The sequence below is a fragment of the Neopsephotus bourkii genome, unplaced genomic scaffold, assembly GCF_033783945.1.
Source record: "Neopsephotus bourkii isolate Nb327-2 ecotype Australia unplaced genomic scaffold, CSIRO-AGI_Nbou_v1 NB_1655, whole genome shotgun sequence".
Lineage (NCBI taxonomy): Eukaryota > Metazoa > Chordata > Aves > Psittaciformes > Psittacidae > Neopsephotus > Neopsephotus bourkii.
In genome coordinates this window covers 5119390-5138444 of record NW_026902129.1, presented here as the reverse complement: position 1 = coordinate 5138444, position 19055 = coordinate 5119390, and the positions used below count along the sequence as shown (strand labels likewise).

Genomic DNA, 19055 nt, shown 5'->3' with positions numbered 1-19055 from the left:
TTGTGCATAAAATAATTAATTTGTAATAACACTGGTATCATTAACAATAACTGAAAATTTGATTTACATTGCATCATTCTATTATAAATCCAAACTTTAAAGAAGTCCTGCAGTAAGTCTCTCTGATTTAATTTATTAAAATGGAACCCTAAGTAATTTATCAGAAGACACATGCATTCCTTGGGGAAAACAACTAGCAAATTGTTCATAAAAATGATATAACTCTAAAACTTATTTATTAGAGGAAATTATTTCTGAATTTCATCAGTCATTCATTTTCAATTTACAAGTGAAATTATATTAGCAATTTAAAGTTCATTCTGGTTTAGTTTGTCCCTGTTACTGGGTTGTTACAGTAACAAGGAGTAATGGGTTAAAACTTAAACAGGGAAAGTTTAGTTCGGATATAAGGAGGAAATTCTTCCCTGTTAGGGTGGTGAGCCACTGGAATAGGTTGCCCAGGGAGGTTGTGAATGCTCCATTCCTGGCAGTGTTCAAGGCCAGACTGGATGAGGCCTTGGGTCATATGGTTTAGTGCAAGTGTCCCTGCCCATGGTGGGGGGGTTGGAACTTGATGATCTTAAGGTCCTTTCCAACCCTAACTATTCTATGATTCTATGCATCACAAACTGGAAATCATATCATGGATTTTTATACTACAGATGTAATGCATATACAATATGCAGTTCATGATGTCTGGAAAGCAATGTAAGACTTCCAAAATGGGACAAAATCTTAAAAGCCTTTATATATCTAACGACCTATTTGAAACAGCATATTTGTTCATAAAACTTCCTTTTTTCACGCAGTTTTGCTTTTACAACAGCTCAAATTTCAAAACTGACAAATGAACATAAACAACTTTCAGTAACTATGCAATCACTGGGGCTTAAAATGAGCTTTCTGTAATTATTTTTAGTCATAAAAAACTAGGACTTGAATATTCAAGGAAAAGTAACACAAAAGTAGTGAAAATAAAGAAAAAATGTAAAGTTGTCCACTGTAATTTTTTGATCAGTCACCCCCAAATTAGTACTTTTATTCTGATTTTATAGGTAGCTGAACTGAACGGCAGATATTAACTTGCTCACTGAGTCACATACAGATGCTAGAATGTGTTGAACCCTCTCCAAATCACCAGCTTTATTTCCCCCAGAGTAGACTTTTAGAAGGATAAAAGAGAAATACGCTGTTATCTTGCAATCTGTAATTTAGGCTAGAAAACAAGTTATTGAAAAAGTCAAATACACACTTCCTATCAACTAAGATAAAATAGACAATTATTCACCAGAGATGATAAATACAAAATGATATCACTATGTTAAAGAGGAATTCTTAATAAATTTGAACTTCAGAGATAAAATGTAGTAACTAAAAAAAATTATAAATAGTGCTGCAACATAATACAACATAGAATAGCAGGGTGCATTCAGTGAAGAGCAAGAGCTTTGACTGAAGCACAAATCCAAACATCACCATGAGGTTCATGCAGGTTAAAGCATTCACCTCAGCTTGTTACTGGTGGGCCTGACTATACGAGGCAGAAAAGGGGAATGGGATATACTCAAGTATTGTTTTAAGAAATATTTTATGAACCAGTTATTTTTTATTCAATATATGTTTTTATTGTAAATCCTACACGTACAGTAATCTAATTTCTAATTAATTTTATTTTAAAATTATCCAGGCTTTGAAGAAAATTCCTCTTTTTTGCTTTCATGACAAGCAAAGTATTTTTGAAACTGCCTTGGGCTTATGATACAAGCAAAACATTGCTATTTATTTCACTAAGCAAGGACATCTTACATATAGCTTGCAAGCCTCTGAGATGCTGAAAGTTAATGAAACTGCAGATCAATAGGATTAGAAAGGCAAGTCACAGTCGTGATTCTGTAGACCAGTAAACGCTAAGGCTGTTTCTGAAACTGCTAATAATCAGATTCTTCCTGCCCTTGCATTTTCTAAAAGTAGCTAAGCAGAAAATGGAGTGAGCTGGGTAAACGACATTAGTTTTGGAGCAGATTAATGAAAAATGATGGTTAAGGGAAAATATTCTGCATATCAGACTCCAAAACTTAAAAAGAAGATGGTGGATAAAACCAAATTTTCTTAAGATAACCCTGAATATTGCGGAAAAGATAAATTATTTTTTTTGCAGCTCAGCAAAATCTGGATTGGAACTGAAAGCCAAGCAGACTCCTTACACATTTGTTCTTGGTTGGGAAAATAAATGTAATGGGAAAACGTACAGAGCAGACTTGCTGCCTAGCTGTAATGATGTACTAAGAATACATTTATTAGTCAAAGTTTTTCTTAAATACAGCCATGCAAGGAATGCAGTGGAGTCCACAGTAACTCCAAGTACATTTCTAATAGCAGTATTATACCATAGACAACACTTTCAAAAGATATAATAACAGATTAATATTTTAATATCAAAAGATATTAAAATAATGGAAATTTCCTCAATAATTAATGAAAATGCTACTGAAAACTGCCATGGTGACCATTTGCTTCGGTACTTTTCTACTCTTCTCACAAATGTGGGGCTTGAAAATCTATCTTCCTCAATTTTAAATTAAAAAGTCATTTCAGATCTCAGTATATTGATTATATAAAGTATGTATTCAAACCAAGTCAATTCTTGGGGGACAGGTCTCGGCTACGGTGCCTGAACATAACTGAAAAGCTTCAATGGGAAGCTCCAAAGATACATAGGGCACAATCCAGTTCTAGTGTAAGTATTTGCCTATCACAGGTTCAAGCACGGAACAGAGACATCAACAAAAAAACCTTCAGATTTCACATGCCTGTATGACATTCAGAAATTGTTTCTGTAGGTAAATTGCACCAACTATGGACTTTGCACCTTCATTTGAGCACTAAAAACAATAAATTTCTCCGAGAAAGTGTTTAGGCTTCTTTATAAAATTAACTAGTTCTGTTAAACATGTTGTTAACACACGCACTCATATGCGCACATGGTTGTGTCATTTTGTAGACCAATCCCAGTAGTTAATTACACATATCAAAGGCAGAAACATGAATCATTGTTTTTATGCAGCAAAATACAGCCATTGATCCAAGCAAGAACGTCACTTAACAAACAATAGGTGGGTATGATGTTGTGATACTTTTACAATTCTGGGCACTAGCATGAGATATGATTACAATCTTGTTGCTAATATTTGTAGGATCCCTGAAAAGATCACTCACTGCGTTTATAAAGACTTGTTCTATTTTACTTTTATTGAGATCATAAACATAATAAAATTTGTTTTAAAATGAAATAGGAATATATAGCTGGCAAAAAGAGCTCTACCATTCTCAAAAAAGATTTAAGATTCATTTATTGCAGTTGCATAATTCCTTGGTGACCTTTCTTCAACATGCATCAAGCTATGCAGCATCCCATCTCTTTGTGCTCCCTTAAGCTGCTTCATCATGTATCTACAGAACAACTGTGAATCACTAACAGCACAAGCACTGTTTACTCGCACCATGATCTTTAAGATGTTCAAACAACAGAAGGTGGTAAACTTTCCCTCCCATTCTTGTTTCTAATCTAATGTTCAACAAAAAGCTGCCAATTTACTGAATAAATATTCAATATAAAATTAAGGGAATAAATGATGATTAAAAAAAACTATAAGCAAGTATAGAGAGTGTGTTCAGAATCCTGGTCAGTAAGAAAGATGAAAATTAAGCAAGTGCACAGAGAAGATGAAGCACTGTCAAGCATCATTAAAGCTAGCTTCTTTTAAAGACTGCATCTACTTGGAAAAAGATTCACAAGGATATATCCTTCATCCTATCTAGAGAATACTTTTGTCATTATAGATTAAAGCAAAATTCTTCCTACACAAACACGAAAACACCCTACACACTTCTGTTCTGCACCACTATCTGGCTTGCTCTTACTGATAAATAAAAGTTTGTTTACTGAAGGATTTTCAGTCATTGTTCATTACTACACAAGTAACTGTGCTATTTTTACTACATAAACTACATACTACACAAATGATACAGTGTCTAACCTCATTTGAATTTGCTGGACAAGATCAAGGTGATAAGCATGCAGGTCTCAGACCACAAGCAGAATGTCTATAAAATCACTTATTGGGATCATTCAAGTTATGCATATACTTCATATCATGGGTGATGAACTCAAAGAGGCTGAGCATCTTTTATTGCTATAGCAACAGAACTACTTCCACTTTTCTCCAGCTGACAATATAACCCTGATCCCCCCAAAGCATCCTATTTCTTCCCTTCCTTCATAAACACAGGATTTTTTAACAGTTCTACAGTAAGTGTTTATGCTAATTGTCCAAGACAGAAAAATTCACAGAATCACAGAATAGTTTGGGTTGGAAGGGATATTAAAGATCGCCTAGTTCCAACCCCCCTGTAATGGGCACACACATACAACTTCCACTAGACCAGGTTGCCCAAGGTACCATTCAACTTGTCCTTGAACACAGCCAGGGATGGGGAAGCTACAAATTGCTTTTAGGAAAATAAGAAAAGGTAAAAAAAAAAGTATTGTGGCCATCCAGTAAGTAATGACAGTGTCTTTGACAGGACTTAATAACTCCAAATGGTCTAGCAGTTTCCTGGTTTCCCTCCTAAAAGAGATCAGCAATTTTAAATATTCAGTACTGTGTAACCAAAGCTTCGTCCACCCCAAATTAAACATAAAGTAAACATACTTTGACAAGATAATTTAAGGGTTATCCTGTTTGTTTGTTTTATCTCCCTCCTGTTATACATTTATGACTTATTAAATCAGATTTCCAAAGTTTACACTTATTACAGATAGGTAGATTTTCTGAAACATGCTATGTGACTACCATCAGAATCAACGGCAGGTAAGCATCTGCTTGTTTACAGTATTAGTACTTGCACATTTACATACAACTGAATGTTTGTCTCACATATAAAGGGTATTGGGAGGAAAAGGAGAGGCTGAGGTATGTAGTAGCAGTTTAAAGAGGAAAGTCACCTTAATACCTATGGAAAATCCTTTGAGAAGCACAGTAAGTCACTCCCCCAAACAAAAAAGTCTCTGAAAGCAATATAATCTATTGATGGCACAAAAAATTTACTTTTCTCTCCCTCCTCCTCCGTAGGTGTGTTGAATTGTGGCTGTGGACAATAACCACATTCATAAACATAGAAACAGAGCCAGGATACCCTTGTGTCGTGGTTTAACCCACAGCCAGACAGCTCGTTACCCACTCCCCCCCGTTTCTTGCCCTCCCCTTACTCCTGGAGGGACAGAGAGGAGAATCAGAAAGAATGCAACTCCTACGGGTTGAGATAAGAACAGTTTAGTAACTCAGGTATAACACAAATCACTACTGCTACCACCAATAATAGTAATGATAAAAGAAATAACAAGAGAAGAGAATACAACACCCCATCACCAGGTGACCGATAACTTGCCCCCCCACAGCCCGATCAAGCACCGACTCATACCTCCTCCCGCCCTGCAGTCCACCTGCCCTTCCGGGTAACTCCCCGTTACATCCTGGGCATGACGTGCTGTGGTATGGAATACCTCTTTGGTCAGTTTGGGTCAGGTGTCCTGTCTCTGCTTCCTCCTGGCTCCCCTCCTCCCTGGCAGAGCATGAGGCCCACAAAGTCCTTGGCCAAACCAAAACATCATTGTTTTTCAGCTCTGTTCCCAGCTGAAAGTCAAAACACAGCCCTGCACCAGCTACCAAGAAAGAGAAAAATGACTGCTGCTGCTAAACCCAGGACACCTTGAAAAGGAGATTAAGTTTGGCAGAAGTGCTATTCATGTATATTAATCAGTATTCTCTAGTACTTACGAGTATGATTATTTTCACAGTCTGGGAACTGTTTTCACAACACAATTCAACACACTCACACAGACCTATTTGTTATTCTTAATGCCATCGATCAACTGAATACATTATTTGCAGTGCTCTAAAACCATAAAGTGCCAATTAGTACTGTTTAGTGATTAGTATTGGTTAATATTCCTCCCAGCATTCACTACTTGATGAAACACCTGCCCTTCCTCTCCTGTAGGGTAGTTTTTTTCAGCTACTGGTAACAAAGACCTGTTGCTTGACCTAAAGCATCAGGAAGAAGGACATATGATACAGGTACAGTCACTTTTGAGTGTGTCTGTAATAGCTCTGTTCTGGGGCTTTAGCATATATTTCTTTATCAAAAGTTTTTTTTCCGGAAATTTTACTAATTTTTATTAGCCCTTTCCCTTAGAGTCAAGAGCTATACTACACAGGGAATTTCCTCTATTTTCAATTGAATTTTCTGTAATACTTGGAGACTTGATACAATTTGCTTCTGAAAGTTAGGCAAGAATAACTACTGTATTCAATGAAACAGGAAATAATATACACACAGAATTAGAGACAACAGATTTCCATTAGGTCAGTTTACTCCTTCCCATGTCCATGCATATTTACTCTCTACGATACACGTCTTCCTCATTCTTTGTTATTTCTTGGGTTTAAGTATCAGTTAGAGAACAGAAAATGTATTGAAAAATCTGATGTTCTCTTATCTGCTGCACACAGAAACTTGCTTTAGTGCTTGCAAGAAAATAAAGGAAAAAGAGATTGTTTATTTTTTTAGAAACTTCTAGATATATGCTCTGTGCTAACATCTTAGGCTTAGTGAGAGATTTATGCTGTATAACAAGGAGAGCACATCTCAGAACTTCATCCATTTTTCAGTGAACAGACATTTCTCATCTCTAATAGGCATTTGCTCAAAAGCTAAAGTTATTCCAGCTCCCATATAGCCATTCCTAAACTCACATTATCATGGATTTTATCTTTTATTTGCTTGCACAAAGTATCAGCTTTCTGCATGCACCAATTCTTTCATTCCTTTTTCCTCTGTTTGTCATTATTTTGTAGGATTGACCTGAGAAAATTCCTGAATATAAATGCTCTAGATAGACAAAATTACACTATACTCTGAATTACTTTAAATCTGCTTTGTGTTCTCCTCATGGATTTGTATTTGCATTTACAGTAGAGCTATGACCATGAGGAGAAAGATTTCCAAGCATCCTTTCCACAAGAAATGCAAATTCAACCCCTGTCTCATATACGTAAGAGAAACAAGTGGCCACCAAAACTGAAACTCTGACATATTAAAAGTCTGACCAACTTGCACTAAAGCAAATACAACCCAACATCATTCTCCCTTATCAAGTTGTCATAAGATGCAGGATTAAGAGAGAACGATCTCAGCAGGGACTTCAGCTTCCTGTATCAGTAACAGATAACCTGAACTGTCATTGGTTGGGGCCTGTTCATTTGTCATATGACACTTAATAACTCTACTTTGGTTCTTCTGAACACATTTGAAGTTGAGCTAAAACAACAACCAAATAATCCCATACCCCCTTTTCATCTGATAATACTTCTGATTATGATAGTCTGAGTGCTTTTGAAATCCTAGTGACACCATCTTGGAAGTCTGACCATGACTGTAACAGGTGTTAATCACCCAAGGATAACAATGGATAACTTGATTCAAAACATAGGCATTTTATTATAGATGGCAGGTTTTAAGAAAAGAAGATTCATGTTGAGAAGAGCCCAGCACATGTGAAGCAGAGGAAGATTTTTTTTTTCCTTTTCACTTGACTTCCCTTCTTCTTCTACCACTTCTAATTCTATGGTATTTTAGACTAACATAACTTTGAGAAACAAATGAATTCTGCCCCAAGAACAAGACTCCAGATACAGTGTGTTTTGTACAGGCATACAGAACAGAAGGACTTTCTATATGCCACAGACTGGTATCCCAAAGGAAACTTACTGCATAGTCTATTCATCTTTGCTTGTCAGAAAAAGCAACACACAGTGGACTGAGATGCATGCTGCATACCTTTGTTCTCAATGAAGATTTATCACTCATACTAAAAACAAATCCTTAAGCCAGTGGAAAGGAGATGGAAAGTAATACAATTAAAAAAATGCAGTAAAATAGAAACAAGTAAAAATTATGTCTCTAATCAAATATTTCCTCTGGGCACTTGGCAACTATTAGGTGTTTTGGTGCAAGCTTAAGACACCTCACAACAGCCATTTATCTCCAACAGTGCAAACGAGGTTAATGGACTCATTTTCACTCTGTGATTCACTTTCTCTGCAGAAGGAGAAGGTTTTTTGTTTTATGCAGATAATTGGAAACAACAAAGAAACGTCATTCTCTAGACCCTAGTAGAAAGAAGTGAACTTCCTTTCCCAAAAAGAAACAAATTCAATACAAGAAAGAGAAGGAAAATAAAATCACTGGGGAGAGAAGAATAGTTATACTGAAGGGTAATAGGCAATTAGCAGCCACCCTTCCATGTACACCACCAGCACACACTCACAGAATCTACAGAAATGCCTCATCTTAACAGAGCTTCCGCTAACTCTTATGCTTTAATAAAACACCACTGCTGCCTGTCCCTTGGGAGGTTCTTAGTAGTAAGAAACAGCACAGTAGAGGCACAAAAAGACTTTAAAAAAATACAAACCAGAAAAACCAAACCAAACCAACCCCAAAGACTGAATTACTGAACATGATTTATTCTCTGAGAAATAAAAATATATATATATATAGACTCTTGTAATTTACTTTTACATTTTTTCAAATCTAGAACATTAGTTCTGTAGGTAGAAGTCACAAAACATTCCAATTTCCACATCTCCTCTACCTAAATATTGCTGTACATGTTTGTAAAAATCTGAGTTTGGTGGTCAATTGAGTTTGGTGGACAAGCATTTCTACCCAATAGCAACTCGTTTTGAGGGAAACAGAGAGTGTCTTATCAGGTCTGGCTTCTCTAACAGGCCAGCTTTCTCAGAATGGTAGCTGGAGGCTGCTACTAGACAGAGAGGTTGACAAGCCAGGCCCAGTACATCACTCAGTACCCAAATGAGCTATTTCTATGCTAATGCCTTAAAGTGTCTCTTCAGCATTCAACTGCCTACTGTACATACTTGCATGTACAAGGGGAAGGACCAGTCTGACTCCCAGGCTGCTTCCTGCCTGTGCCAACATTTCTAATGCCAGGAAAAAATGCACAATCATCCCATATCCCTGCATTCCCTGTTAGTTCTGTACTTATACTGGACTGAGACATAATCAAGTTCTAATAAAAATGCTGTGAGTACAATTAAGGACTTTTTCAGGCATCACTGCAAACCTACCCATATAAAAGCTTAATGTATGTGATTTGTCTGGAATGCTTTATCATTACATCTGCCATAGTACTGTTTTCTTTGCCCACTCAATCCATTCCCAGTTGTGAAAGACTGGCTATTTTATTATAAACCTAATATTATTGGATACTACCAGTGGGACAAAGTTATGACAACAATAAACAAAAATGATCATTACTCTCAAAAATAGACAGTCTCAGGAATTCACACTCGATATGTGGTACTTCTCTTATAGTAAAAGTTGTAGTTATTTTTACAGAAAAGGGTCTATCTTGTGTTTGCCTTACTCCTTTGAGGCAGCACCCATTTTATTGTAATTACTCTTCTCTTTAAAACTTCCAATATATTTTTGAGGAAGTATTATACTGCAGTGCAAAGAGCAACCTTTAAATTTTTTCTTCAACAGAGACAACACCACTGCCTATAGTATATATTTCCTATAATGACACCACCAGACCAGAATACAAAGACATAGACTTATTGTGAAATCAGGGAACGGGATAGTTTGGAGAGCAAAACGTTTGCATACATGCGGTATCTGTTTCAAGGATGAAACAGAAAAATCTAAACCAGAAGAGTTTTCAGAGCCTTCTAGAAATGCTGTAAAATCTCTCTGAACACAAATTCAAGGGACCTAGCTTTCTCAGTACTTTTAAAATCAAGAAATACAGTACTGGGAAGTGATGAGTATCATATCTTTAAAATTGATAATTTAACTTCTGCATCTGTGATACCTATGTTCAGATTTTAATAATGCAAAGGTTTAACAGTCCATACACCTGTAACTCTTGTATTCAGATCTCTAGTAAAGAAATCTACTGGATTCCTTTTCACATTGAAAAATTATCACCACTAAAGAACGATAATTCTGCTAGCCATTCTGCAGTGTGCAAAAAAAACCATACTACCTTCTGAATTCAAGAGGCAGTTGTCTCTTTTCCTAACCAATTATGCATATTTGTAGACTAAAAGCATTTAAGATTTTCTCATTTTATCATTTCTGAAAAAAACTAATGAAAACTTCTGTGACAATTAACAAGCAGTGCAAACATTTGAAGTTCCCCACTATTTCCACTTCTACATCCTCTTCTTGCAAGTATTGCTTATTAACTGCTATAACTTTAAGGGCTCACAAGGAAAAATAAGGAGGAACACATAAGTGTAGAGGGAATACAACAAAAAAACCCTTTGCCTCATAAGATGCAGATCATGAATATAAAGATTAGGTTTCTAATATGGACCCAAAGACTGCCTTTAAGTTGCAACTAATCTGTAATTAACAGATATATATAACAAAATAATTAACAAATGTATATATAGCAGTATTCATCTGGGAGTTTACTAAAATAAACGGGTTCCTCAGATCAAAGTCAGAAATAAAGCTTCTTCAGATTAACAGCTTAAGACATTTAAAATGAAAAAGCGCAGTGTTGCAAATGCAGAGTTCTTATTTTGAAATAAAAGTGGACTTGAAGGTTAGGACACTAATATTTCTGATCCAGCTCTAGAAGACTTTTCTGATTACAAAAGGATAATATGGAAAACCAAAAAACCCTATAGCTTATACAATAAGGACATGTATTTGGGTGAACAGATGTTGGAATGACACTTCAGGGACTTCATGATTGACTTTCATATCTCACTAGAACAATATCCACATACACACTATTTTTAATGGAAAGATGATGAATTATAAAGTACAGGTCAAAAATTATAACTAAAGCAGATTTCAGAATCCTACTGAAAAGACAACAAATCAAGCCAGATTTTGAATAAAAGGATATAAAAACTCTCTGGAGAAACTAGACAATCTATCCTTCACAGGCAGAGTCAGAGGTAAAAGACATTTCAGCAGAAATCAATCTCTCTCCAGAAATACAATACTAGTCTGGGGATTACACCTATTAAAATTAACAGAATTTAACACTGGATGCATTGTATATGGCATTTCTTTTCATTTTCTCCTATGTGTGCTTAACAGCTTCATTTAATGACAATGCTTCAGACTATTCTGAAAAATTGAAGGTACTATGTTTTGACAATAAAATACTTTTCAGCCTTTATCATGGCTATGCTAGAACTCTTATTTGAGGCAATATGATTTAAAAAATACCCTATTCAGGTTATTAGCTGAATTAAGGATATAGGAAAAGACACATCTTGCAGCAACAGGAAGTTTACCTCTTGGGACAGATCAACTTTAATTTGGTAATAATGAAAAGAGGGTAACCTTGTAAGGATATTTTTCCCTTTCTACTTACGGTACTTTATATGCCACCAACTTTTCTATCACTTGGGCAATGTTATGACTATATCTCCTATGACTATATCTCTTATGACTATGAAGATTGGCTGAGAAAGTTGGGACTCTTCAGCCTGAAAAAGAGAAGGCTGCGTTGAGACGTCATAGCAGCCTTCCAGTATCTGAAGGGGGCCTATAGGGATGCTGGGGATGGACTCTTCATTAGGGACTGTAGTGACAGGACAAGGGGTAATGGGTTAAAACTTAAACAGGGGAAGTTTAGATTGGATATAAGGAGGAAATTCTTTCCTGTTACGGTGGTGAGCCACTGGAATAGGTTGCCCAAGGAGGCTGTGAATGCTCCATCCCTGGCAGTGTTCAAGGCCAGGCTGGACGAGGCCTTGGGTGATATGGTTTAGAGCGAGGTGTCCCTGCCCACGGCAGGGGGGCTGGAACTTGATGATCTTAAGGTTCTTTCCAACCCTAACTATTCTATGATTCTATGATTCTATTCTATCTAGTATCACATTTATATTTTATTTTGATTAGACATGTAACTTTTTAGTTTGGCTGAAAAAAAATAAGATCAGTTTGAAATGCTGATAAATTCTACTTTCAAAATTTATGTTTTCTGCCTGAAGCTTTCATGTGCAACCTCACACATGTGGGATGCTTCAAAAGTACAACTTGCAACTTTTTGATCTCAGCATTTGAGCTTGCTCAGATCACAGTATCACAGTATGATAGAGATTGGAAGGGATCTCAAAAGATCGTCTAGTCCAATCCCCCTGCCGGAGCAGGAATACCTACATAAGTTTACACAGGAACGTGTCCAGGCGGGTTTTGAATGTCTCCAGAGAAGGAGACTCCACAACCTCCCTGGGCAGCCTGTTCCAGTGTTCTGTCACCCTCACTGAGAAGTTTCTTCTCAAGTTTAAGTGGAACCTCTTGTGTTCCAGTTTGTACCCATTGCCCCTTGTCATATCATTGTTTGCCACTGAGAAGAGCCTGGCAGTATGAAAAGTATCATGTTTGATTTTAAAAACCCTCAACAACTTCCTCCTACAGGACAGTAACACATGAAAAATAATTCTGACATTCTAAATAGACTTTTTAATATAGAACTTTAAATGAACTTTTAAAAAAAATCCAAGAGTTTTGATGGCCTAACATAAAAATACAAGAAGAATAAGCTACCATTTGTGTTAAGATCTACATGAATTAATTATATCCTGAGCTGCATTTCACCTAGTATGTAGATTAGAAGTAACAGCATTTTAAGCAGATATTTGTTGATCTTTTGTTTTTTTTTTTTTACCTCCAAAGAAGTATTTCTCTCCAGTCTTGACTTGTAGAGGGCTGTTTGTTCGCACAGCTGAAGCTTCATCGCCATCAATGGTGAGGACAGCAAAATTTTCCTTAGCTAGGAATTGGACTTCATGCCACTGCCCATCATTGAGACCAGAGCCTAAGAAAACAAAAGTCATTGGAATGTTTTACTTATTTCAGTCTGTATTATGTCTCTGTCCCAGGGTCATTATATAAGTTTTAACGCAGGCTACTGCAGAAAGGAAATAACTTTAGTGTCATATAAAAATCATTACTGTTGAAGTCACTATTACACAAAAAATAACACTGTGACATAAATACAAGTCTTGGAACTACTGAAGTGTCCATACTACCAGTTATAACTGTACCTAACTATACAGATGTTATCACTCACCTTTGCCATCAAAAGGCCATATTGTACATTTTACTAATAAAGAGTACCTCTTAATTGTTTTGATGATCAAGCTCAGAAAGAAAAGATATTAATTTATCTATGAGCTACAAGCCAAAAGGGCACATTATGCTTCTGATTGCTGCCTTTATCAAAAGCTAGATATTTCCAAGAAAAAGGAAATTAAAAATAGGAGGGGAAAGGTTCACATTCACAGCAAATCCTGTACTGGGGTGTGGTGCTAGTGACAGAAGATGAAGACATTATTACAGAGGCACTGAAAAAACAGCAAACATCTGCCAAAACCTGAAATCTTAAGCGAGCACCACCCTCCCAATACTGACGGCAGTGAAGCAGATGGATCTGATCATTCATTCAGATCTTTATATAAAAGACAGAATTATATACTCCTTACATTGTCTCCAGCAGCATCTGGCAGGAAGCCAGTTTGTCCTTCAAGTTAAACTGTCATTGAAGAGCTGTGAGTACTGAGTTTGTTCTGGGCATTACTGTGCAGGCAGTTATGTTGGGTCAGCAAGTAAATAACAAACACTTTAATAGCAAACACTCTAGTAAAAGCACATCACTCTTACAAGTGATGTTTTCTCCACTGAACAAAGGTGCTAAAATGTCATTTGCCAAAATAAACCACAACACAATGCAGTAAACTGTTCCTAACATTAAATGTGATGCAAAATATCAGCAGAAGCATAATGGAAGATAAACTTCCAAAATATCAGAAAGAATATTATCTTCTACGAACAAGGAATAATAGTCATGGCGAACAGGTAAACCCAAACAATTACTATTTTTTCCCACTGCTTCCATGTGTTTAAGATACAAGATCTAGTCTTCAAATAACATGGAGTGCTATACCTTGGAATATTCGTTAGCATGAATAAAAGCCTCTTGAAAAATGTATCAGTAAGAAATGTTTCTACCAAAGCTTGTTCCATCTAGTGTAAGAATAGATGAAAGACCTAATACACTAAATATGAGAAAAGCTTTCTGTTTGCAAGTCTTTTTCTTGTTTTCATTACATTCAACATACAAGGAAGAAACAGAAAACCACACAATTACAATCCAGATAAAATTTATTTCAACTGATAATAAACTTGGGAATGAGGATATACCTTCCTACGGAGTTCCAAAATTGTTGTAACGTGTTATTACAACTTAAGTTTACCTGAACATACTTAAACCCAAATTTTCCAGCTGGTTCCGGCATTATTTCTCCTCTTTTGCCCTCATGTCCTCTGCAGTGCTGCAGCCAAGCGAAGGATGCTCCACAGCTCTGTGTTATTTGTGGTGTCTTTTATACAGACTTCATTGCTAAATGTTAAGATACGCAGGGAAAGCGCCCCAGACATTAACTCTCACCAGGTGAAGTAAATAAACTCAAAACAACAAACAGCATCAACCTTTAATGGAAATGGAGATTTTTCCATTTTTATTTTTTTCCTTAAAAATCCATGATTCTTTCCTTAAAATTGATAGAATATTCTAAACTTGACAGAAAGGAAACAAAAATAGGCAGGAAATTAGTTCTGAAGAAAAGGCACATCTGGTTTAGAAAGCCACAGGAAAAGATCTCACCTTTCACAGAGCTGAAACTGACTTTCTGTGTTCATCTGGGTGTAAGCACCTGTGGGCTGCTGACAGTGTTTTATACCACGATCCTTATTTATGGAAAATGTACCCCACTGCCACGAAACACCACAGGGCTGTTTGGCCTCCTCTGCAGGCCTTCCATGGCTCCCAGACCAGCCTCTGCGCAGGAGCTGGAACAAAACCTCACACAGGTGTGGTGGGAAACGGAGCTGTGGCTCAGACACATCTCACGTTCTCCTCAGGCTCTCGTGAGTTAAGCGGTGAGGGTCTTCAGTTCGGCTGAAGCACAGACTTGTACCGGGTTTTACGCCTAAACGCTGCCTGGGGCCGGCGAGGTCCCGCTGAGGTGAGGTGAGGCGAGCCCAGTCCGGCTCCATCCGGGCACAGCCCAGCCCAGCCCCTCAGCCGCGGGCGGGCGCCTCGTGCACAGCGCTCTCGCGGCCGAGGAAGGGCGGGAAGTGCTGAGGGGAGAAGGGTGAGGAGCGGCCCGGCCAGCCCCGAGGGCAGAGCGGCAGGAGGGGCTCCCGCCGCCACCCGCAGCGGTTCCACCGAGATTCCCCGCCGGAGGGAGCGGGTGGAGAGCTCCTGAGGGAGCTGCGGCCTGCGCGGAGCCAGAGATGGAGCCGCAGAGAGAAGCTACTGTGTCCCGCCACAGTCCCGCATCCCCAGGGGGCTGCTCGGGAATAGGAGGTAGGAGCTACGGTAGTGAGGAACTGAAGCTGAGCTTGGGAGAGGAAAGGTTTTAATGATTGTCTTTGTTTCTACTACCTAAATCTATTTTCATTGTCAAAAAGTAGAAGAAGTAGCCTAAACCATGAGCATACATTAAAAAAAAAAAAAAAAAAGCCATCATTTCTGTCACACCCAATTTGTGAGTTAAAGTCCCTGACACACTTTTTTACTGGGGGAGAGATTTGTCCGACTCGGCATGGACTTCTGAACATCTTAGAAAGTCCCAAAACATTCCTACCTTCTTAAAGTACAGAAACAGGTGATGTGATCTGCTGAAATACCAAGTGAAAATGGTGCACAGTATGCTAGCTAGCCTAAGAAGTGCACAGGTACTCCTATCTGTAGTATGCTCTCCCAGTGTGCAGTAAAAACACCCCAAGCTCACCGGCATCACACTGAAAGAAAGGAATGTTGTTGTGAGTCAAGGAAAGAAGCAGGTTGAGGGAAAGTGGATCTGCTGAGCAGACCAGATAGGAATGGCAATATGAGGAGAGCTGTAGCAAAAACTAATGCCATGCACTGCTTCTGTGTGCACAGCATTTAGCAAAATATACTAAGGGGGTTTGCTATTCTCTCTAAGCTGCTTGCTAGAAGCAAGACAGTATAGAGGCAGTATTGTCAACCCTCTTTCCTTAACATGTTAATGCTCTTCCAGGGACTTAAATTGAAATACACAGTATATTCTTCCATAGGGGCTAAGTTTGTACAGCTGCATTACTGTAGTATTTTAGTACATGCCTCATGTATATTTCTACTTGGACTTAAAAGTCAAACTTAACTGAGATCTTCTATAAACCAAGACTCAATATTATGAGTAGAATAAGGCTCTATTAAAAGAATTTTCAGCTGGAAAGTTTAGAAAGGACAACATCCCAAATGCACAGCAATGATTTCTCACTGCAGTTTGAGCTCTCTCATCTGAGCTGATACATACATTTATTTGCATTCTTTTTTTTTTTTTCTTACTGTAACTTTCTGGTATACAAGTTGAGAAAAAAATAACAACCCAACCACATACTGCTGCCACCAGAAATTCCCTGCCGAGTTCTGAAAAAGCTGGTTTCATATGCAAATTAAATATGTTAATGAAATGCATTCTCCCTATCTAGGATTTGTGTTTAAATGACATTATTTTAGAAGTAGGACTCTTGAGGTAGGCACTTTGATTGAACAAGAAGAAACAGATGTTTTGCTTATTATAGACATAGAAGAAGGACTAGATTAACGAATACCAAAAGAGTACAAGAGTTTAATGCATAATGAACAACTTAAGATAACAGCTGGTTGAGTTACATCTTCAAAAAAACTATAGTAGCAAACCTGTCAAATTCTTCTATAGTTAATCTTGTGCAATCAAATATCCCTATACAGGTACTGACCCAGGGAGGGGCTACTAACAAGTGCTAGATTATACAGTCTGCTGATGCACACAGACAAAGTTCATCTGAAGTCAACAGCATCACATCTGCTACATCAGAACAGAACCTCATGGTAATTTTGATTTATGACTGTAGCTCAGTTTAAGAATAAAACAGGGATATTATAGTATCTGCACTCCATGAAGCACTGAAGTCACCTAAGGCTATGCAGCTGCAAACTGGTCATTAGTTCCTACTGTTGTAGTAAACATTTTATATTGTAATTTCTTGTAAGTTTTTAGAAGATGAAGCCATTAATATTCAGGATGGGGAGACTCCAGAGCAGAACAGGGAGAAGGAGCAAACCTGAGAGGTGCTGGAAGCAAGGAGGCTTTACTGGGTATTCAGCAATGAGTGCATGGATTCCCTGTAAACCAGGAAACCACAAACCCAGTCAAAGTTTCTGTGCCGATGCAAGACCCATCCTGTCTGAGGGTGAATGCAGAGAGGGAGAGGTTGTTTTATCACTGCTTTTACTGTAGCTTGCCAGCCCCATGTTTCATCTGAGGATTGTGGTGTAGTTGCTATTCCTGCCTAACCCCTTGCTAATTCAGTACAGTTTTGCACCAGTATTTCTATGAGAAAACAAGCCAACTGCATTTTGTTTGAAACGTTCAGTTGTGTTCAAATATACAGCAATATATGCCATTAATATTCAAATGGAAAAAGAAAAAACAATCACCAGGATGTAATTACAAGAGCTGTGCTTTTCTGTGTTTAGCTAATTGTATTTTAAAACTGGAAAGACAAAATCACAGCTCTTCCTATGCTAATATTTTACAAAGTATGCAATACGCCATATTTATAATCTGTTTTAGGATTTATGATTCAGAAAAGTCCTTCTCATTTTTGGTTTTAACAATTTTTTCATCTATCCAGATGAACAGTAAGCTAAGACTGTAGCAAATGTAGCCCTTGAAGGGATTTTAATGATGGAAAACCCTGCTCTTCAATAAAACCAAAAGTGTTTGGAAAAATTTCATCCTCAAATTTAAGCTCAGGAGTTGGAAACATGCCAGAATTTTGCCCATTGGTGATACTTTATTTATACTGAGTTTTTTCTGCAAGCTAATGCCAGAAGAATGAGATGAACATTTAGCTTTAAATACATCTCTAGCCTTGTATATACAGGATGTATTCAGAAAGAAACCCAAACACAGAGGAAAAAACTAAAACCCCCCAAACCTAGGTAATTTTCCTCTTCCCATAGTTAATACTGTTGTGCAGTAAACTGAAAATACAGCAAATACATACAGCTACAATCCTGCAGACTCTTTAGAACATTCAAATCTGTTCTTGTAAGAGGCTTGACTACTAGTGATTTCAATGAAATGGACCATAAACCTGGCAAATAATGGTCAAACTTACAATGACTCCCCCCCCCCTTTTTTTAACTGAAAATTAATAAAAACAGATGAAAGACTGCACTTGAATGACAGAAAAAATGTTTTGCAAATTCTATGCTTAAGAGTCTTGTAGAATTTCATGCAACTGATGAAACAATTTTAGCTTTTTAAGCACAGGCTTTTCCCTCTCTTCTCTCTGCTCTTCTTCTCAAAGTCTTTATACTCGGGAAAGGAAGAAGTATTATTACTGCGTCTTAAATATGAAAATACATACACCTGGAAATTGGAACCTATATGTGTTCAGCATGCTGAAAGGATGCTGTTGTTAATGAACAAGTGCACCTTTTTTCACTACCCTCTTCCTCTATTGCAGTCCATATCAAGTCAGAAAATGTTGCCTCCAATAATGCAACCTGGTGCCCTGGAATTGCAGTGGGTTTTGTACATGCTCAATGGTAATAATCTCCATGAATGGCTCCAGGATTAATCTTGTCTAAGAAATAAACCATGGCTGCACATCAATTATTTATCACAACTTTTCCTAACTTCCTCAAAAGTCTTTCCAAATCAGCATCTAGCTTTACCTGATTTTTAACTGCCAACACTTATAATTACGATACAGCTCGGTTCCATATCCAGGTAACGTATCATCATCTTTTAGACCTCAAAACAGCTACTTGCATCTAAGAGAGCATAGAACACAATCAACTTACTTTCCTTACTTAAAACCACAAGCATGCTAATGCAAAATCTGATCTATTC

At 37.5% G+C, this 19055-nt stretch overlaps 1 protein-coding gene across 1 annotated transcript in view; it reads right to left on the bottom strand.

The window, feature by feature from the left end:
• The window catches only part of CNTNAP2 (contactin associated protein 2), a 1027100-nt gene that overhangs the window by 455653 nt on the left and 552392 nt on the right, over positions 1-19055 (bottom strand). The window contains exon 9 of the mRNA XM_061374850.1: positions 12785-12934. Coding sequence (XP_061230834.1) covers positions 12785-12934 — 150 coding nt within the window. The remainder of the gene's footprint in view (positions 1-12784; positions 12935-19055) is intronic.